The 22,602-nt window shown below is 47.9% G+C and overlaps 1 protein-coding gene across 1 annotated transcript in view; it reads right to left on the bottom strand.

The window, feature by feature from the left end:
• LOC133356445 (ryanodine receptor 3-like) overlaps positions 1–22,602 on the bottom strand; it is a 100,038-nt gene that overhangs the window by 4,736 nt on the left and 72,700 nt on the right. Inside the window, exons 5-11 of the mRNA XM_061573977.1 lie at positions 21,847–22,006; positions 17,170–17,266; positions 14,139–14,257; positions 9,685–9,736; positions 9,396–9,446; positions 4,007–4,106; positions 433–512 (exon numbers count right to left, since the gene is read on the bottom strand). Of these exons, the coding sequence (XP_061429961.1) occupies positions 433–512; positions 4,007–4,106; positions 9,396–9,446; positions 9,685–9,736; positions 14,139–14,257; positions 17,170–17,266; positions 21,847–22,006 (659 nt within the window). The remainder of the gene's footprint in view (positions 1–432; positions 513–4,006; positions 4,107–9,395; positions 9,447–9,684; positions 9,737–14,138; positions 14,258–17,169; positions 17,267–21,846; positions 22,007–22,602) is intronic.

The raw sequence follows: 22,602 nt of genomic DNA, 5'->3' as shown, positions 1-22,602 counted from the left end.
AAATGTGTTGAACTATTGCCCTCCGCCACTCGACAGAGCCAATCAAATCATGTTGTCACATCGTGGGCAAAATATGCCGACTGATTTGGATTTTCAGCAAAAAAATTCGAAGAGTGCTGAAAATCAAGTGGAATTTTGACAATCTTATCCGACGTTTCACTCGAGATTACGTCCGGCAAAACAGCTAACCCCTCGCGTGGATTAGCCGAGCCATTGGAGGTTTACAGGAAAAACAAAATGACATTGCAGCAATGCGTATGCATGCATATGGTCAACTTCTTTCGCACCGTACATAACCAAACGTAGTAATCGATGATGCAGCCCAAAGCAAACCCCATCATGAATCGTGACATTGGTCGTGAGAGCCTACAAATGGAATCAACAGAAGCGGAGCGTGCTGACGATAGTGAGTCGAGCAGGAAATTCACTCACGTTCTGTACGATGCAGTTGCCACCATTCAGTACGGCAATCCCAAGCTTCAGCGTCGACCGAACCATGGGGCTTTTCACGCCTGCGGCACACAGGAATATTTTATTGCAACACAGATAAGATCAAGATTAGATCAAAACGTTTCATTTCTTTTTTTTTCAACTGGGGTAAACGAATGCGTGTTGGCAGATGCGCAGCGTCCGCGGGATGTCGCTCGAAACGCAAACCAACTCGGCGGAAGAGAGTTAAGATTTAGCTTTACCTCCTCTCCATCCCCACACTCCAGTGCCCCCCTCTCCCCTTGACCAAATTTGTAAAAAAATTGGCTTTCCCATAAGAAAAAAAAACAACTCAACCCGTTCTTCAAAATCACCACGGGGGGACTTAAAAGGGGAAAAGTGCATAACAGGCGACGTTTTGGGTAATCGCCCTTCTTCATTGGGAAACAGCGAGGCCAAGCGAGGTAGCAAAAATAGAGAGGTGAGAGAGGGGTACCGGCCTCTTTCTCTCTCTCTCTGCATGCTGTGAAGAAAGGCCATTGCTCAAAGACGTCACCCATTATGTACTTGTCTTAATGCAGCCTTGCTATTGACGAGCGTGTTGAGTGCGTTTGCTATTTGTGTTCATGTAACCACCGCCAACGCAAGCACCAGCAGCAGCATCGCAAAATATTTTCCCATCAACACATGGCCTGAGCCTCTTGTGCGAAGGAAACACCTTAAACCATCTCACCTAATTCTAGATTTGAAGCTTTCGTGACTGCAAGGATTCAATAATAAATAACAGAAAAATTTATTATTTCTATTATTTGTTCTATTATGTTTTATTATTTATTTTTATTATTTATTTTTTCCCTACGTGACTTTACTGAAAAAACCTAAGAGTACCATCTCACCTACTCGCTCGCTCACTCGCCCTAGCAATCGCTTCACCAAGCACGCTCGCCTACTCGCTCACTCACTCACCCAAGCAATCACTTCACCAAGCACGCTCACGAGCTCGCTCACGACCTCGCTCGCTCACTCACTCACTCACCCACGCACTCTCTCGCAAGCACCTGACATGACCAGAGCCGTCACGTTCGGCAACGCCAACGCGTTCTGTGCGGTTGACCGATTTGCGTAATTAGCGGCCACGGGAGACACCTATCGGTAAAATTCGCTCATCAAGACGGCGCCAGTGGCAGCCGGGGAGGCGCTGTTATTTTATTGGGCCATATTTGCATGGGAGGTGTGTGTGTGGGGAGCGGTAGTGCAGCGATTAGCGCACTCCACTATGGACCCGTCGACCCGAGTTCCATTCCAACTCACGGCCAATATCGGTGATGATCATCCGACTAAGCCTCAAACGAGCACCTGGTATGGTGTGTAAACATCACCACTAGGGAGGCATAGGCGGTTGTGCATAGTAGTCAACAGCAGCCTGTTAATGCTATGAGAGGGTGTATTTAGGTTTGATACTCTTCGAGCTGGAATGCAGCTAAAATTAATCAAATTAAGTCAAAACATTTATTTCATGTGACGGCGGGGGTGGGGGGGGCATTTTTTGTGCGGTCATGCACCACACCAGAGACTTACCAAGTCACATGGAGCCATAGCCAACTGAGCCTGGACCAACGTCCTGATTTGGCCAACAGCGGTGAATTGTGTGAGCACAATTTAAATGAGCGGGGATCTCCAAGTAAACTCACTCTCATTGGCCATGTAAATACATGGGTACGGCTACAACTAGAGATGTTGCTGCTTGCTTTCTCACGTGGTACCAATGTTCGTCCTTGCCCATGGACTCACCGAGAGGTCACGGGTTTATTCACGGGCGGCTGAAACCCATATTCGATCGCGCGACCTCAGTAGTGCCGGCTCAGCGGTTAGGAAACACACCACACGCACGCGGCATATCATAGAGCTGTCGCGGTGTAACGGTCAGCTCGCTGTGACTTGCAATCCGGAGGTCGCCGGTTCGACTCGACATCCCGGCGCGGCTGCGGTTGAAACGACGGTGCGAGTTTCTTGAATCCCCCCTCCCCTCTCTGCCTCTGTCCACCCGGCGGCATAGAAAGGTTCAACGCCGTTGGTCGACCGGCAGGCCAGGCGTGGTGGGGTAAAGTGTGGGCACTCCCACCGCTTCCTAAAGGTCTGCTCAGCGTCGAAGAGAGAAGGTCAAATCCCCTTTGTCGGGGCTCTTTTTAGAGCTCCGCCTCACGGCACGAGCGAGCGCTTTCAGCGCGACGACTTAGCATTTACTTAAAGAACTCTGAACTTTTAACGGGAGCGCGCTGATTTATAACCGAGTCACCCAGAGTCGATTGTAGATACATTTCAAGTCTGAACTACGGCGGGTGACTGACTGGGCCACAGATATTAGTTTTCACATGGGTGGCCTGTACGTAAGTGGTGTTTGTTGAAATTCTTTAGCGCCGTACGTAGCCAACCGTGAGAATCAGAGGTGTAGTGTAGAGGTTAGTGTAATGTGTAATGTATAGTGATGTCGCATATAGCGACGTCGTGTATAGTAGTGTAGTGTATGGTTCATCGTGTAGTGAATAGTGTAGTATCTACGTATGTTGAACTTCTCTCGCACCGTACGTAGCCAACCGCGCTAATCGGAGGTGCCGGGGAAGAACAACAAACTAAACACAAAAATGCAGCTCTAACGAAATCAGTTTGTCAATCTAGATCACTTAAAAGTGCCTAACTCCAGTGACTTCCTAATATCAGAAGGTGAAGCATTCCAGATGGCCACGGAAGCGCGTCTGAAGGCGCACGATGCGGTGACCGCCTTTCTTCGATGGCAGCAGCCAAAAGCCGCTGCAAATTCGCACCAAACCGCATCTTCGATTTAACCGCAAGCGTCACCGGGGCTCCGTGGTTAAAGCCGTGTCGGAAATGCATAAGCACGTCCCCCCAATTTCCACTCACTCCCCCCCCCCCCCCTCTCCCACCTCCCACCACCCCTTGGATCACAGACTGTGGAAGTCTGCAGACAAGGTTCTTAATGGGCCACGCTGCAGATTGATGGAGCACTCTCTTGCGTTGTGTAGCAATTCCACGCTGGAGCAATGGGCCACACGAGCTCTTGGGAAGCCGCAGAAAGAAAGTTAAATAATGAAATAATGGTGGCTCTGCCGCAGAGTTTGCTGACGGTAAGAGAGGGGGGGGGATCAGGCCTCCGCCTGATGACCCATCCTATGTGTGCTCACAACGTGCCACTTTTCTCCTCTGCTCCTGACTCTCCTCTCTATCTTCATATTCTTCCTAATCGCTCCCTTACCCCTGCTCTCTTGCCCTTCTGTTTGCCCTTCTCTCGGAGACCACAGAGAGTCTACCCCGGTCGCGTCGGTGTTGTGCACCCTTTGCCTCTGCTCTTCCCTGCGCACGGTGTTGTTGAAAAATAAAAACATTTCAATGAACAACAAGTCGGAGCAAACCTCTAAATTTGAGAGAGATTTGATTCCATTTCCCCCCTCCTTCCCACTATTCATTCTGCGTGTCACCGGGGTGGGCTGGCTGTTGTTGGTTCGGTCGATGGAGAATAAGGTGGATAAGGTGGGTGTTGATGGGGGGTAGGGGGTCAAACCTTTGCTGGCTCCCAGCATCTGCAGCACCATCTCAGCCGCCCCCCTCTCGTGCAGGCGAGACTGCTGGTACTGCAGCTTCTGCTTCTCCATCTCCTTTTCCTGCACCGTGACAAAATGAGAGACACAAATGTGGAGGTCAGAGGGCTTCCAGTAAGGGGCCATCCATTTAGTACGTACACAAAAATCTGTCAAAACTTGACCCCTCCCCCCTTCCCTGTACGCACCCCCCCCCCTCCGAATCCTATAGAACGGACGATATTTAATCCACTCAGAAACGATCAAGGATTAATAATATTAACGTGTTGAAACAAACAGATAGTCCACCGTCGGACTATCTAACTAATTTGAAGGCCAACGTAGACAAATTATTGACGAGGCTTCAGCCCCCCCCCCTCCCATTTCCTACGCATACATTGTCAGTAGACCCCCATACGCAAGCGTACGCATTTAGGTTACCTACCCCCCTCCATGCATACGTACTAAATGTATGCCCCTAAGCTTTCACATCCAGTGTAGGTTAGCCATTCTGGTCTCTAAAGCTCCAACGTGGTCTTGGACCAATGTAACCTGCGTGCCCGACTGATCTGCCACACGACTGGTGGGGTCTCTACTCCACGCCGTTCAGAGCAGGACCCTTCTAATACTACTCCTCTCCCAGCGTCGGACCTTGTGCTCGACGCCACGGGGTCGGGCCTTCTCAAGCGTTGCCCCAAGGATCTGGAGTGCCTTTGCCGGCGGTCATCTGGCACGTGACGAGCCTGGTGTGATAATTGGTTTTTTACCCTTTTATCTGGCAACAAAACTGATACCTTTTTTACAAGGAGTCATGTTTGCATAGACCACAATACCTGCAGTCATAATGCAAACAAAAAAACATAACTCTGATAATGTATGCACTGTCCTTGAAGTTAATTGGTCCACACCCGAGACAGCTTTCCTTAAAGCCTAGTCTCACATGGGTTGGACCAGATGACGCCAAAAGGCGCACAACTCAAGGACAATGCACCATCAGAGTATGAGAGCTCGGGGTGAAGCATTTGCACCATTGGAACCTCATGACTCCTTGTAAAAAAAAAAAAGTGTCAGTTTTGTTGCCAGATAGAAGGGTAAAAAAACAATTATCATATTTTTTACTGGCAAATGAGGTTACAATGGAGCCTCGGTGTGTTTAGGAGAGGCAGTGCAACACTCACTACTTTCTCGTGGCTTTTGCTTCAGCGGTATTTTTTTGTGTTTGCATTTTATGTTAGTGTGCAATGTTTTGACACCCCCTTTAAGTGGAGGTGATATTACATTTGAAATCAATACGGTTCACAGGAACGGTTTAAACCATTCGCCACTCGTGTTAGCCCTGGCCAGTAGTAGCTCTCAGGTTATTGGGCTCTTGGCGCAGGCCACAAACCGCGACCAACTACTGTGCCACCGCTCCAGAGACAGAGAAAATAAAGACAGAGATCACCAGCATTGCTTTGCACAGACTGCTGAGGCAAGCGCTCTTAGCGAGCACCCATGAAGGCCGGCACGGCTCGACACACAGCGCTCGCAACATTCACACACTACGTGAAAAACAATTGCGCTCTGGTATCGTAGGAACCAGAGTACCTTAGCCAGCTTGCCTTATTGAATACCATTAAATTAGCACTCCTGCATAATGTTTTCCTTGGGCGGAATATAAAGATAACAAGTGTGTGACATATATTTAATCAAATAACAGGATACAAAGTCTTTCTTTATAATCAGGTGATAAACCATTTGGATACACTTTATTTATTTTTACTGGGGACAGCTAAGGAAATGTAATCCGAAACGTTATGAGTTTTTTCACTTTTTTTACCTCACAATAAAAACGAAAGAGACATTTTGAATACATTAAGCAAGACATATATTTCGAAAATACTACAGGATAAGCCATTAAGATAAAGTGGTTCCATTTCCCACAGGGATAGCACTTTGACGAAAAGTTTGTCAGATCAAAGGCTTTATTGCTCACTATAAATCCGCAAAAATGCCATCTGGCGTCACATTAGATGGGGGATTACTGCCTCTGTGCTGGATTTACTGCGAGCGGGAAGTCTGTTATTTGTTCATTCGCATTGATTGGTCTCGCGGTGGATTACACCAACTTTCCACTCCTGCTTCATTTCCACAAACCGCCGGCAAAGCAGACCAGGCCTCGAGCCCAGCAAGCTGCCTGGCTTTGGTCTCTCGGCATCAGCTCAAGAGTCCCTAGTCAAGAAGTCTCCGAGCTCCACGAGTGACGGAGGACCCTGTGGAATGGGCCCCTACCAAAACCGCCCGTTGTTGTTGTTGTTTTATTTATAAAAAGTTCAACAAAAGCCGAGGCTGACCATCAGACGATGCCGGACGAAGGCTTCCCCAAGTTTTCAGCATCTCGCACGGTCTCACCCACCGCACGCAGCCTTCTGTCGTCCGTAATTTGTGACCCCAGTCACACCTTCAATAATTGCCCTCACAAGGTGCACATGCCCTCGCGTGTTGACGCGCTTTCAATTGGAAACAATTTGGGGGAAATCACAGAAGAAATTCAGTGACGAAGGCCACGACGCTGGGCTCGAGATAAACGAGCAACACAAAAGTAATTTGCTGTATCCAATGGGCGTACACTCGTTTCATTGACCCTGGCGGCAATGATGGGCCGAGTCAGCCCCCAGCCAGGATTTGAACCTCGCGACCTTCCGATTAAGAGCCGCTCGCTCGCTCTCTCGCTCTACCGTTGAGTCACCTGACAGGATTTTCTTATAATAGAGATCATGAATCCTTGAAGAGTCCTCACCCGGTCAAATAAAGGCCACTGATTTATGTTAATGAACCTCATCGGTCGAGGCTCATTTGCACCGAGATGGAGAAATGAATTATATATCCTTGCACTGGAATTCACGAGTAAAGTGAAAGGATGCGGCGAAATGAGCGAACGCACCGGGTCCAGGAAAGGACCTTAGCAAACGCACGACGGAACACGTCAAGATTTCACACTGGCACTCGCGTGAATGAACCGAGGGTGCGGCGTCGATGAGCTACGCACGCGAGTGAACAAATTAAAAATAAACGATCCGTCGGCAAAGGGATTTAGTTTCAGCTCAGTCGTTAAGCACAGGCCCGCCACGTCAAGTGGGCAACAACAAACAGCACTGTTAACGTTGTCAGAGATAAAATAGTTAACACGATTTGTTGACGGTGGTTTACAATGTATAAAGAGGAAAGTATGACACATGGGCAAGGGTAATAACAACAGTGACAGCCAATAAATGGAGTGCATCTGGGAACGCGGCTGAGTCTTCGCAGGCAACTGAGCGATCAAATCGGGAATCGTGAGCGATGGACAGCACATTGAGGAGGCCTTCATCCAGCAGTGGATTGGCATGGCTGATGAATAAACCGCAATTTAGCTGTGCAAGGTTGAACAAAAGTGACTGCTTTTAAACTAATGCATGATTGAGCAAGTGGAAGATTTTATCAAAATATGATGAATTTATTATTATGAACGTGAATGTATTTGTGTAGCTGAAGGTCAAGTATAGGGTGTTATAATTTAACAACAATAAAACATTGATTTTGCTTATTTAATTTCCCAGCACCGTATTTTAAATCGACTCGCACTTGGCAAGCAAAGCTGCCCTTCAGTAGTGCACACTTTGGTCACGGTTATTTTACGCTTTTAGAAAAAGCAACTACATGGTGGCGAGATATCGGGCACAGCTGAAGGACAAGATGAACAAAGGATTCATCTTCTTGGTTCTTTCGGTAAAGTCACGTAGAAGGTAAATAATAAAATAATAAAAATAAAACATTATATTATTTTATTATGTTTTATTTTTTATTATTTTATTTAAATAATATAATATATTATATAATTAAATAATATGGTATATTATATTATTTAATTATGTTTAATTTTTATTATTTTATTATTTCCCTTCTACGTGACTTTACCGAAAGAACCAAGAAGATGAATCCCTGCAGTCACGAAAGCTTTAAATCGAAATTTAAAGGATTTATGCTTTCAATCCAGCAGCATTTGTTTAAAAGAAAATTGACTCTGCTGCTGATGAGACCGTCAAGGTCAAAAACCAATTCAGAGTTTGGTTGTTTTAAGAAAGATGCTAATAAGTCTGGAAAACCAAAAAGGCCATTGGACTAAGATACATATCGTATTATTTATATGTAAAGACACAAAATAGAGGTCTGCTTATGTAGATTTGAAGCTTTCGTGACTGCAGGAATCCATACTCTGGTTCTTTCGGTAAAGTGACGTAGGTATAAAATAAAATAAACAAAATAAATGTACCTACGTGACTTTACCGAAAGAACCAGAGAATCTGCTTATGTTTGCTTTTCCACGTATTCCTCCAACAGCAACCCACTGTGGCAAACGTACTGATACCACGACCAGCATCGCTTTCTTCCTTTTGCCAGATCAGGCAGCTTGAACTCTGAGGCCAATGGGGGCGTTTGATTCGATTCTCTCAAAATCAAAGTGAATCAGTGGGGGCAGGGGGGAACTTGAAGAGAATGACTTCCACGTGTTCATGTTTTTTTTTAAATACTTTTAAACGGTTTCTTCAAACAGTAAATTTCGGTTGTAAAATAAACACGTCGAACGAACTTGGTATTTCTGAGTGCTCGTGCTCTCTGGGGGCTAATACTGGTAGGAACCTCCTGGTTACACCAGCCCACAGGGGATTATTGTGTCCGTCCATCCGTCGCGCATCTAAAATGGCAGGGGTGGGGCTGGGTGGAGAGGGGAGAGTGGGGAGGGGCTGGGTGGGGAGGGTGGGGAGGGGCTGGGTGGGGAGGGGAGGGGCTGGGTGGGGAGGGTGGGGCTGGGTGGGGGGTGGGAGGGGTGGGGCTGGGTGGGAAGGGGCTGGTCACCCCGTGGTGCCCTTAAACGTTTAACCTACTCACGCCGGCTTGTACCCGCCCTCACAGTCAGCCATATTTGCGGAATACACCACGCCGCCGTTGACCCTGGCCATTAACCGAGCAACCCAACGTTCCTACCAGCTCCCTCCGCAGGAATGTGTTTTGGCCGAGGGTGCCGTGTCCTGGTAGCCTCATGCGCAGTGACCATGGTGGAAGGGGGAGAGGGCAGGAGGGGGGGGGGGAGGCGCGGGATGGGGGGCTCCGGGGGTAGTAGAGCACTCTCAGGGAGAGGCTCCCAGATGGGGGGAGGGGGGCGGGCGGGCTCCTGGGAGGGGGGCTTCCGGGGGGGTAGGGGGGGCGCACGGGGTGAGGGGGGCACCCAGTGGGGAGGGACACCCGGTGGGGGGGGGGAAGCGTTCTCGGGGGGGGGAGCACCCGGTGGGGGGGGGGGGAAGGAGGGGCTCCTAGAGGGAGAGGGGGAAGGGGCTCCCAGGGTCCCACACCGACCTCAAACGTGGCGGAGTCCTCCTCCTCCTCGTCAATGCCGGCGTGGCAGCTCTGCAAGGCAACCACAGGGCAGGGCGAGTCACGGACTCCACTCGCGCAGAGGCCCCCCCCCCCCCCCCCCCCATCAGCCCGATCATGTCAAATGCGATCCTCCGAGAAAGCACTGAACACGTCATTTTAAATCGAGAGCTATGAAACTATGAAACGTAAAATAACGTGGAACGTAATTAATTCAACGGACGTATTCGTAAAAAAATCTAAATATAAATGAAGCGGAATGCGTGTTTACCTTGGCCATTATGTCGGCGTAGGCCATGTACAAGAAATCCTCCTCCAGTTTCCTAGTTTACCAACAACAACAAAAAACAAAAGGGAAACATTTGACACAAATCTCAATGGAATCACTCTCGGTGCGCAGCGTCGGCGAGTCTCACACGCGACACAAAAAGCCTACGGGGGCCACATTGTTGGATGCACCTCGGGCCCCGCGTCTCATTCTTGGGGCCATGTTATCAATCGCCGAAAGGCCTCAGTCTTGAAGCCATTCGGTCGCTTTTTGATTTGCACATATGCTCTGTTTCTTTTTTTTCGTCCTGTTTGCAAGAAGATGTAGCGTGGGTTTTGTGCAATTTGTTGTTCATGCTCTTGTTAGTTTCCAGAGTACCTCCACCCTGCAATGTCCTGTTACTGCCACCACTGCTGGCGGTCTTGGGCTGTTGACCGTGGGTCTCTAAGCAACTCTATGGGTCTCTGTGAAACTCGATGGATCTCTGTGTAACCCTATGCAACTGAAATGTCCTTTTAACTGCCACCGCTGCCGGCGGTGCGGGGCTGCGGTCATCCGAGTAAGAGAGCTGCTCAGTGGGATTTGCCAGCTGAAATAACAAATTCCGATTCACGTGGCCAGTCGGGTAATTAGCACATTTGTTTTATTGCAGACATTCTCACAACGCAAGGCCACCACCAAAGTGTTACGTTTCTGAGACAATTAACGTCTGCAGTGGAGGGTAATATAATTTTTACATCACCACCTGCGTCCGCTCAACCGCCTGTCCTCCCCAGTGCAGACGCTCATCAACTCGCTGCATCAAGGACACACACGATAGGGCAAGTCACCCTTGGAGAGGAGCTCAGATAACGCTCGAAGCACAAACTGCCACTGGGTTTGTACGTGTCGTGGCTGGGAATTGAACCCACAATTCTGGGACCGTGGTGTATTTTGGGCAAAGCATTCCTCTTGCACAGGCGTGTAAGTGCCTGGTATACAGGAGGTCGTGGGTTCTATTCTAACCCTGACACCTGTATATTTGGAAATTGCATGTTCTCCCCGTGGTCGCGTGGACTTTTCTCCGGGTCCTCCGGTTTTCCCCTCCACATTTCGAATTAACGCGCGTTTAGAGCATTTGGCTGCTATGCATTTCCACGTGATGATAAGCCACATCGTTGAGCTATCATTTGTGATACAGGCGTCGCTTCTGAAAAACAGCTACACAGGACTTTGCCGGGGCACACCCTTCGCGCCGCACTGCTCTAGAGGACCTCTGACCGACCCCTCCAGGGCGGGCAAATGTCTTGCTCAAAGGTGGGAGCACCCACACCTCACCCCACCCAACTCGACGTACCAGTCGACTGCCTGTGTTGAAACCATTTACGCGGCTGCGCGAGACAGAAACTTGCGCCGTCATTGCAGCCGGGAGATTGAACCAAACTGGCGGCTGCTACATCACCGTAGCTCCCCAAACACACAGCGTGTGGTATGTCAAAGCATTTACAAAACATTTACTCGTGATGAACAAAATACATTTTTTATCAATTACGCCGAGCTATTATACACGCCGCTCAATCGCCGTTCGTGCGCGTACGCTGTGCCAGCCGAATTTAGTATGCGTGTCTGGGAGCTTTGCCATCAAACTCTGGCCCTCTGTGCTTCGCAGAGGTGGCGTTATCGTGCATCATTGTGGATCGTTATTGGTTCAAGCACGCTTCAGCAGTACTCCCATCCTGCATCTCCACATTTTAAATAAAATGCGTTTCAATCCTCCGGCCTATTGGCTTCCCAGACCAATATAAGCCGCCAGAATGTGTCTAAGCAAGAAAACCTCATAGGTGTTCTTTGGTTCTTTCGGTAAAGTCACGTAGATAGAAGAAGAAAAATAATAATAAAAGTAAATCAAATACAAATTTTAACGACGAAGTTTCGATCACAACACAAGCGATCGTCTTCAGGAGGACAAAAGGGGGAAGGTCACTTTTTTTTTCCTGAAGACGATCGCTTGTGTTGTGTTTCATTTACTTTTATTTTTTTTTCTATCTACGTGACTTTACCGAAAGAACCAAAGAATATGAATTCCTGCAGTCGCGAAAGTTTTAAGTCGAAATTTAAACCTCATCGGTCTCATCAGCGGAGTCAGGCTTGAGAAACAAAAGCTACTGGGTTACCAAATGCTACTGGCAAGAGAGGCGATCGCTATGCTGCAACCAGGCAATTCAATGATGTGAAAACAAATAGACAGCAACATGTAAGGCTTTAGTTTACGAATCGGATTAACCAGAATGATACGCAAGATAAAAGACTCACAACACACTAAGGCTGGCAAAAATGTCACGGAGACAATGGAGGAGCGATTCCAGAAATCCTGCCAATATTTTAATTAAGAAATGTATTCTAATCGCGTATTTCAGCCGTAATCCCCTCGCCATTACGAATAAAGACAAGGGGGGAAGAAATTATCCAGGATTAACCATGCAATATGAAAGCGCGGTGCGGGGTTACGGGCCTCAGTTCACTCGCTTCAAAGATTACGACGGAGTTTACTAATAAAATAATGAAGAAATAGAAGAGTGGAGCTAAAGGCGCAGCACTGCAATTGCTTGCTCACGCCACTACCGTTGGAAAAACCTCCACTGGATGGGGATTTATTTTGCCAATTCGTCTACGCTGACCAGATGTCTTGAAAGAGAGTAGATTATCCACACTTTACCCCTGCTACGCGTGACCTGCCAACCAAATAAATGTGGTGGTACACCGATACATATATAATGTGGCCGTCTTTTCAACTGCAAAATCGAATCGAACTGGTGACCGCCGGATTGGAAATCTGGACAGTGGTCACTGATGCACCAAGTGGCAGCATCCTCGTCAACTCCTCGTTATATGGTCACACTCGTGACACGCAAACGTGCTTGCACACAATTGCACCCACAAGACCTTTCTGATCTTGTCGAGGAGGATAAACCATTACGCGAACTCCGGTTATCCTCACAGCGGCGACTTTTGGCTGGCCGTCGAAGCAAAGGCGGTGGTCACCGCATCGCGCGGCGCTTTCAGATGCGCTTCTGCGGCCGTCTGGAACGCTCTCCCTTCTGATATTAGAAAGCCACCGGAGCTATGCACTTTTAAATGCAGATTGAAAACAAATTTCTTTAGAACTGCTTTTGTGTTTAGTTTGTTGTCCTTCCCGATTCGCGCAATTAGCTACGTATGGTGCGAAAGAAGTTACACATACATACATACAACTCAACAGGGGTTTATATATCAAAAAAGGGGGTCAACTTACAAAACCTCCCCTCCACCCCCCGCCCCCCCGCCGCAAAGGAAGATTCTGCTTCGGGTCTTCAATGGGCACAGACCGCCAAGGCATCAACTTCATTAGCAAACTGAGCAGCACTTTGTGTGAAGTTCAAAGTGGTAGTCTCATGCAGAGTCCGGAAAGTGGAATAGTCACAGTGAGCTCACGGCTGCCAACGGAGATCAATGCCACTTCATTGCTTCCAAATACGAGTTGCAGCACTCCCTGGTGCTAGATGACATCAAGGACGAGATATATATTAGCAATTGATCGTAATTAGGCTCATTTCACGGATTCCTTTTGACCAATGAAGGAGATTGATTGGGGCGATATGACATTTAGGCGGCCGTTGATACGACGGACGATTGTCTCAAATCCACGTCCACCTCGCAGCGTAAAATTATGATGCCACAGTCGGTCCATCGCTAAGTCGTGTGTGTCGGGAGGGGGGGGGGGGTTGAAACATGGGTTACGACCACCTTTTTGAAGACACCTGAGCAGCGCGGAAAAGTATTCCGCGCCTTCAATAAGCACAGTTGGCTACGTAGGGTGCGAGAGAAGTTCAACATAATGCATGAATACATACATTCATTCCATTCGAGAGAAACTCTTTTCAGCTCTCTCTAGTCGAGGTCTTTCCACCAGCGGTGGCATGAGCAAGGAATCGCTGGGCTGCACCGTTGGCTTTAATATTTAACGCATAGCAGTAAAAAAACGATTTATAAATACTCGGGTGACCGTGACACAAAAAAAAAGATTTGGACTGGGACGCTCAAATTGAAATCGAGTCGATGGCAATTAATTCGTGTCCGCCAATGTGGCCAAAACGAGACGTACGCCCATTGATTTCCAGCGACGCTAACGCTGCATCCTGAATTAAGGAATGCATTATTTATCACCAGGTGAGGCCGCGGCGAGTTACAGCGGCCGACTTTGAATAAGACGCCCGGTGCGTTTCATATGGGACCACGTCGGCCTGTGGCTTCACAAGGGAGATGCAGACAACACCAGTTGTCCCCCGTTATGAGACCGATTCAGCCTACAGCAGTACCGCATCTCCGATGTGTTTTAAGGGTTGTAGCGCGTTTTGTACGGCACGATGCCCAACGTTTCGCTGCTACCCCTACCCTCCCCCCAGCGTGAGCCACAAGCGAAGCAAATGGACCACACTCACGATTTCTCTGTCAGTGCCGTTCGACTGAAGTAGAGGATGAGTTGGTGGAGAGGATCGGGATGAGTCTCCACCTCTGTGTCCTCCGACTCCTTCTCCTCTTCATCGTCGTCGATGGATTTCTGTAAATGACGATTCGGCAAAACGCGAGTCAGGGGGTGGCTTGATAAATCGTGGCGATGCATCAGCATGCACCGCAGAGTGGAGTTAACGCCGCACGGAGGTGTGCCGCTCACAAAGAGCACGTGCAGGCCTAACTCCCGTCATGCCTTGCACACGCGTCATGTGATCACCACGTTGCATGCGGCACGCTCTTAGCCTTGTCCAGACCACCAACTCAAGGCCCGAATGTTTGGCCGTATTGTTGTTTACACTGGCAACTCTATAGCGAGTTGTAACATTTGTATGTCCACACAGGCACCAGTGGCAACAAACATTACTTTAGTATTTTCTCGCGACGTTTTCATTTTTTTAACTGGATACAACTGATAATGCGCCGCCGCTCGGAAGCCAAAGTGTTCGCGCCGAATTAAATTGTGCCCATAATGGTAAAAAATGGCTTAATGGAACAAATATATACTTCATCAAAGTGAGCAGTTTCAGCGCGTCGCCAAAATTCAGGTGGTAAACATGTGGCCAAACATTGCGCGGCCGCTTTCTATTTCTCTCCATTTATGCACACGACACAAAGGCGGAGATTTAGAGTCTTTGGAAAGATCTGCGGCCACGGTCGTGCATAAAGGCTGGGTGCGTCAGGAGCGCAGGGACAGGCAAGCGGCGCGTGTGCGTCACATGAAAGGAAGGGCGGCTATGACGCGTGTGCGTTATCGACGGAGCGCAAAACACGCGGGCGGCAGAGGAACTAAAGACGCGCGGATTCTTGCCGTATGCAGGGGCAAGCATTGCCGCTGCATGTCTCCGGTCTTTCGTCTTGCATGATGATTGCGGGTCCACTTTGTGCGCACAAGGTTTGCACATTTTTTAAAATTATCATAACTTATTTGGACAATTAATGTGATGCAAACATCAACGTTTGAACGTTTTTCGATCTTAATAAGGGGGGAGAGATGAAACGGCGTTAAATTGGACATCTGAGAAATAATAACCTTTTTGCGGTTATTGCATGCCAAGTACACTTACCTAGGGAGGAGCTCAACACTTTAAATTGTATTCAAGATTTCTGAAAATTATCGCAGGGATTATATAGCCACGCCACAAAACTCTCAATATAAATACAATTGCGTCAGCGGCCGAATGAGAGCGTAACAATAGCCGTGATGTAAAAATAACATGTTTCAAAGGAACATTGTGAGTGAAAAGAACAAGTGTGCATGTGTGGCATTTCATTTTAATGTCACTGGAAATCAGCGGGTGAACAGAGAAGTGAAAACAATGAGCGACGGATTTTTGGGTGGGTGGTGGGGGGGGAAAGATGATGCTGGGAAAATAATTCTCATTCAAACGCAAATTTCTGAAGGCATTTAGGCGATGGAAATACAGCAGTTGGGGAAGCGCGGATAAGTTAATGAGAAATGTTAATGCATGCAGAGCGACTGAACACAGCAACAGCGGAGTGTGTGAGCCGGGAAGCTCTTGGCCATGCTATTGGTTTTTATAGGAACACTTGCAAACCCGCACACGGGGAGAAGGCGATGATTTTACCGGCGCTTTGTCGCGTGAGTGGAGAAGGCGAAAGAAAAATGGCAAGACTTTAAATGGCAAAAAAATGTGATAAAATTATCCCAGTGGGAGAGACGAAGAGAGAAAATGTTTTTTTCCGAAAGCAAGATTTAATAACCCTCATCAGGGATCTCTCGTGCAGCCTCTGATCGTTTGTTTTATGCTGTGTATGTGGTTGTGTTTCTAACATTGGTGTTATAATGATATATACCATATTGTTTATTTGCATTGTGCTCTTGCCAATAACCATCTGGTAAACCGAGCCTGACCGCTGATGAGACACAGAAAGTCGAAACCGCTATTCAGAGTTTGCTTGCCTAAACAATTGCTGCTCGAAAATATTGGTGGGGTTTGTGTGTGTGTGTGCGTGCGTGTGTGTGCGTGTGTGTGTACGTACGTGCGAAGTCATTAGTGACCGAGCTGAGACGGACCATCAACTCGGTACACTTGAGGACCTGGATTAATCTCGGGTGAGTGACTGGGGCTTGAACTGGGATCTCCGTTACGGTGGCTCAGCACTTTGACAGAGGAATTAGCCCCAGGAGTCCAGACAGTCATCCTTCCTGCCACAAGCTTCCTTGGCAAGCGGAAGTGCCACATGAATCGGTAAAATCTGCTCACCGAAAGCGATTGACAATTATGCAGCGACGCCGCGAGCTTGCGAAGCAGCGACGTTGCCGGGTGGCAGGGCATTTTTTTTGTCGCGTTGTCGCAGAATTGTGCAGTTCGAGCCCCAGCGGTCCGCCCCCATGCCCTGGCCGTCCGCTTCGGAGTGAACGATAAAGTCTCGGCCACGTGAGCTGCCCGTCAAAGGGTCCGAATTTCAATCAGCTCACATTTGGTTAAACGATAAAAAAAAACGCGTTGCAAAATGTTGCTACTTAGCCGTCAAACAATGTCCGTCGTTGAAACAGCTCCTCCATGATAGCGTTGCGCTATATTAACGGTGTGAATATGCAATGTACCACATTAGGCTTATCGCTGTTGTGTTACTATCTAAATGCAGCCACGTCTGGCAGACCGTGCAATTTTGAGTTTTTCACAAAATAAATATTTCGAGGGAAGGAGAGTGTGCGAGGGTGTTAGGGGAAAGCAACCGACGCGGTAACGTTACGTGGGATTGCATGTCAACAGTCAGTCCATGGGCAACACAGGAGGAAAGCTTCAATCCTGGACTTTAACACAGTGAGGGTCAGTTAGTAGTAGTGTGTATTACCGGGAGCAATGCATTCCAGACAGCGGGAACAGCAGAGGAGAAGGAGCAAGCTCCCGTGGAGCGGAGGTCGACCCACCGACCGATCCCTGACGTTTGACTGGCGTGTGCAGTGCAATGGCGCCCCTATCTGGTACTTACGGCTATGTCATCAATTAGCTTATCCTCATAGGCATTCTCCTCTGTCTCTATCCAGTGTTTCTTATACGCATCGAGGAAGAGATTAATGGCGCGGTGCCTGGGAGAGAGAGAGAGAGGAGGGGGGGACGTACAGCGAAAGAACAAAAAGGGCAGGATGGTGAAGAAGAAACGGTGAGAGGGAGACGAGCAGAGAGAGAGAGAGACGAGGAGAGGTCAGAGAAAGGGAGAGGTGAGGAAAGGTCAGATGAAAGAGCGAGAGAACATGGAGGGTTCCGCGAAACCCTGGCACATCGATGTTGAATCGTCACGGCAGATACAACGGAGATGCCCCATCTCCACATTGACCGAGGCCGATTTGAGCCCTCCACGCCGCTCCGCAGCTCAAATTTTACACGGCTCGGCGATGCGGATCACACCGAATGCATTACACTGGGTGGCCAAATTCTTTTTTAATGATTATTAACCACCGTCTAACGACAGGAGCGGTGGCTCATTGGTCAGCCCGGTGACCTGAGTTCGATTCCCGGCTGACGTCATTGGCCGAGCGATGCCTGGCCGCTACGGCCATCGCGTCACCAACCCGCACTGACCAGTGCGGTCAATTGTTTTCCAACGACCCCGATGACTGACATAGCCAGAGGCCTTCATCCAGCGGTGGATTGACGGTCCGCAACTAATCATCATTATAACAATCACCGTGAACGGACAAGCGTCGTCATTTCGGTGACATTGTTCACGTTAGAAACGTCCCGGCTAGACGGCGTGAAATTTGTAATCAGAAATAAAAGAAAATCGTTTCAGAAGAATGTCCGTCCATGAACGCGGCCGTCGGTGACTAACATCTTATCCCTGTCCTGCATCGGTCTCTTCGGCCCACGGATGCGCCCTCCATGGACGCGGTCGGATTGAAATCTGTGCCGCGTCAGTGCCGTTATCTTCACACCATAGAGACCCTCCGTAATCAGCCCTCTAATAAAAAAAAATGACCCTCTCAGTCACAGATGCTTCCTTCCCAATTCTAGATGCAGCTGAGGCTCGTGACGTCAAGTGTCGCTCTTGTTGTTTAGAAACGCAATTGGTTATTGCGGTTGCTAGGCGGTAGAGAAAGCGGCTCGCAATCGGAAGGTTGCGAGTTTAAATCGTCGTTGGGCGTTGAACTCGGCCCATCATCCCTCCAGGGGTCATTAAAATAGGTACCACTTTGTGGAGAATTCAACAGTGGTTGTTCAATAAATAGTGGAATTTTATCCACGGGCTCAGGGCTGTGTATAGGCAATGAGCAGCGCCTCAATGCTCAGTTGAACAGAAAACAACTTTAGGAAGCCCAAGAGGTTTCTAATTGTTTGGCCACCCAGTGTACTTTTGCCCCTGCAATTCAACATTAAGTCAACGCGTGATTTCAAAATGTGCCGCGGGAAGAGAGAACGCGAAAACCAGAGGGTGCGCGCTAATTGTCCACCCGCGCTCCCTTATTTTTTTGTCCCATCCGTCCGGAGGAAATCGCTCCGGTTAATTGGCAGCAGTCAAAGAAAAAGAGTAAACAGCTGAGAGGCTCATGTTGTCCGATTGGTCAGTTCGATGCGATGATTAGACCCAGTCCGAGCACCGCCATCGTTTTAATCATTTCTGTGCCGGGGGAATCCTCGCGGGGGGTGAGAGGCAATTTGCCGCGGCGAGTTTTCTCATTCACTAGGTTCATATGCCCCCTCCATGACACGCACGCACGCTCGCACAATGATACGGAGCCTGCGACCGTATAATTCCATTGTAAGCCCCATTCGTGTAAGCTTAGCGCATTTCGGGGGGCCGATGGCTCCGGGAAGCGTTAGCGGCGTGCTTCACAGCGCTAAGATTACACGTAAACGGCCGGGCATATGAACGTAACAAATGCGTGTCCACGGTGGCACCGTAGGGGTCCTCTAAACGTCTTCCTCAATCACAGAGGTCCAGCAATGAGCATAGCCTCCACCAACTGAAATGATCAGTAAGGCCCTAATGTATTCAAACAAAGTATCCATCGCAAGGGGCAGCTCTAATGATGTTTACTACATTTCCAACTCACACGTTTTTTCGGAGTGAACGGTTTGTGAGGGGCACACTAGATTTTGCTCATTGTACACCTTGTGCCACACAGGGACAGCTTCCACTGGGGGGTCCCCCGCGGCAAGATTGCAGTAGGCAATGGAACGGCTCAGATTACATTTTTACGTAAGGCGCTTTAAGTTGCCGAGGCATTTAAGCAAGTGCCCTTTAAATGCAAATCCTTAGGCCCCTAAATATAGTTTGTTCGATTTAACGTCAAACGCACAATGAGTATGGTAATCAAGTTGTCAGCAGTGGCACTCCGTAAATCCAAAGACCACAGTTCCAGAATTATGTGACAATGATTTCCATGATCGCCATTAAGATTACTAACGTTTAGTTTGGAATTTATTTTGGGAGGCATTTTTTTTTACGATGGACATGAGCTCTGCCCCATACTCGCTTGATCAGAGAGACACCATCTATGCCCCTTGCGTTGAGTCTGTACACGCGTATGAAATAACGCAACAACAAATGTCCTACCGAATGACCCGTGACGTCCCTAACAATTGCCGGTTTAATCTCTACATTGATAACCCAGCATGCGGCTGTTCTTACGCCGAGGAAATGTCACGAATATACGTAGCAGTAGCTGCCTAAACTAAACTGAAAATATAAACTATCAACACATTTTTTTGTTTTACCAGGTAAGGCTCAGTGAGCTATTTAGCTCTTTTTCAGAAGCGGCCTGGCCACAAATGATTGCTCAACTAAGTGGCTTATCACGTGGAAATGCATAGCGGCCAAATACTCGAAACGAATGTTTCTAAACGTGGAGGGAAAACCCCCAAAGAACCTTGAGAAAAATCCACGCGACCACGGGGAGAACAGGTAAAACTCCAAATATACAGCAGGCGTCAAGGGTCGGGATCGAATACACGTACCTCCTGTATACCAGGCGAGGTAATTAACATCTCACAACCGCAGCACCTGCCTGCCTGCTGCCTTTCACTCTCCCCCACCTCCATGGACCACGGGCATGCTGCCCAATCGGACAGAAAATGAGCACGGAGGAAATTGAACAAGCCCCCAAGAGTGATTTGAAGAAGACAAAATTGATTTGTTTTCTGCATCCATGGCATTGGTGCCACGGACCCAAGCGAAGTTATTACCATCAGCCTCTTCACAAGAACCTCAAAGTCTCTCGCATCAAACGCCTTTGTAAGCCACACATGATGATAGGCTTTCAAGTAAAAATTGGTCACTTTGTGGCTAGGGAGGGGGGAAGGGGGGGGGGGAAGGAAACAATTGCATTAAACTCAAACACAGTGCACGGGTATTTATGTTTAAAAATAAATAACATGGCATTCAACAAGAACAACAACAAAGCAATTTCACTTGCCACAGTATTCATGCAAATGACTTGCGAGAATTCAGAGTTTGAATGTAGGCGCTACAGTGGCGAGATGTTAATTTCCTCGCCTGGTGCGCAAGGAAGTCGTGGGTTCGATCCCGACCCTGGCGTCTGTATATTTAGAGTGTGCATGCTCTCCCCCGTGGTCGCGTGGAATTTTTTCTCCGGGTCCTCCGGTTTTTCTCTCCACATTTAGAATCAACACCACGAGTATAGAGTATTTTGCTGCTATAAATTCTCACGTGATGGGCCACTTCGTTGAGCTATTATTGTGGCCAGGTCGCTTCTGAAAAAAAGAGTTATATAGCGCAGTGGGCCTTACCTGGTAAAAAATTACAATAGTTTAAATAGTAAAGTGCACATAATAATAATGTACAGCCCTGTGTCAATCCACGGCTGGATCAGGGCCTTTCCTAGGCCTCGAATTGGTTGACTCGCCCTTTCAAAGGAGCCAATTCAGTGCAAAGGGGGGAGTTGCGTGATTTGTGTGACGCGTTTGTTTGTATGCATGAATATTGCATACAGATAAATGTTCTTTACGAGCGGCATGTAGAGACGTTTTTTTATTTTAGTTGAGGACCATCAGGGTCTATGATGATACATACCAGGGATGTGTTTCGGATTTAAACAAGTTCGGATTTTTAAGAAAAATTTCGGATATTCGAATCACGCGGTGTTATGCAGCGTTTGGGTGTTTTCAGGCTCACAAAGGACACGTCGCTCGATGTCACGTGACACCACTTTTTTAAACAGGACTTTGGAAGCACATCACTGCAGCATATCAACTTACAACAAATCACGCTCTTAAAGTATCCGTGAAAAAAATTCTAATCAGAAAATTTCAGTCAAACTCTGCCAAGTGACTTTGTATCACAAATCTACAGAACATCACGGAATAGACTTACAACGATATCATACTTTCTGTGCAAAGATTTTCCTTTTTTCGTCATAAAACTTTACCCTCCGCCACGACATTGACAGGACCAATAAATCCAAAACCCATTTCAGGACATTTGGATGAAAAATCGAGATATTACGAATGAAACGCAAAAGCTGCCAACGCCTGCCTACACAGCGGGAAGAAGCGCCGTGTGCAGTCTGATCAGAATCAAAATTTAGAACCTTCATTTTCAACTGGAGGAATCCGATGAGCTATGAAGCTCTTTCTCACAGATGCCCAGTAGGGGACAGCTCGCGCACGTTAGGGGGGGGGGTCACTGCGGAGCTGCAGTTGGACCAACCTCGGCAGGTTGTAGAGAGGCGCCATGCGGAAGCAGGCGACCACAGCCCTCTTGCGCTGCTTTGAGAGCAGCTTGTGCCACACCGCCTTCTTGGAGCGGTGCGGGTGCTCCACCTGCGACGGTGCGTCCGCGTTAGCGCGAAAGCGACGGTTGGTATGTGCTGCAGGGTGCTTCAAAACAATGTTAACACTTACATGGGACTATCGTTTCTAATGGAAAAAGAACTGGATAATACACTGTAACATGATAGCAAATGTATGTTAATGGCTTCAAAAAGTCAAAGAGTCTACACTTGTTCGCCGTCGTTGTCAACGCATTGCCTGGAATCTTCTCCAGGTGGTCTCCAGAGCCCGGACACAGCACATTTCGTGTGTTGTTGTTGCAAAATCTCAAAAGTGTTAAAAAAATTGAAGCACCCTGTATATACGTATGTATTGGGATGTGACCTAATGGACAAATTTCTCTCTTATAATTTCTTTGTTGCATTAACTTTTTTCGTTGTTTGTGCTTATTGTTTTGGTGCAATTTCTTTATTTGTTTATTTATTTTAGATTTTGCTTGGTAAGTAGGGGTTTTGATTTGTTGGTATGTATGTGTGCGTGTGTTGGGCTTCTTTCGCGCCGGACGTAGCCAACCGCGTATATGGGATTTGGTCATTATATATAATTAATTAACAGCATTGTAGGATGCTGTTGGAAAGAATGACGCTATTTCAAATTAAACTATTATTATTATGCTGAACTAGTAACTAATTGG

This window comes from Lethenteron reissneri, chromosome 54 (genome assembly GCF_015708825.2).
Source record: "Lethenteron reissneri isolate LAM-NWPU_2019-01 chromosome 54, ASM1570882v1, whole genome shotgun sequence".
NCBI lineage: Eukaryota > Metazoa > Chordata > Hyperoartia > Petromyzontiformes > Petromyzontidae > Lethenteron > Lethenteron reissneri.
This window is presented reverse-complemented; position numbering and strand designations above follow the sequence as displayed.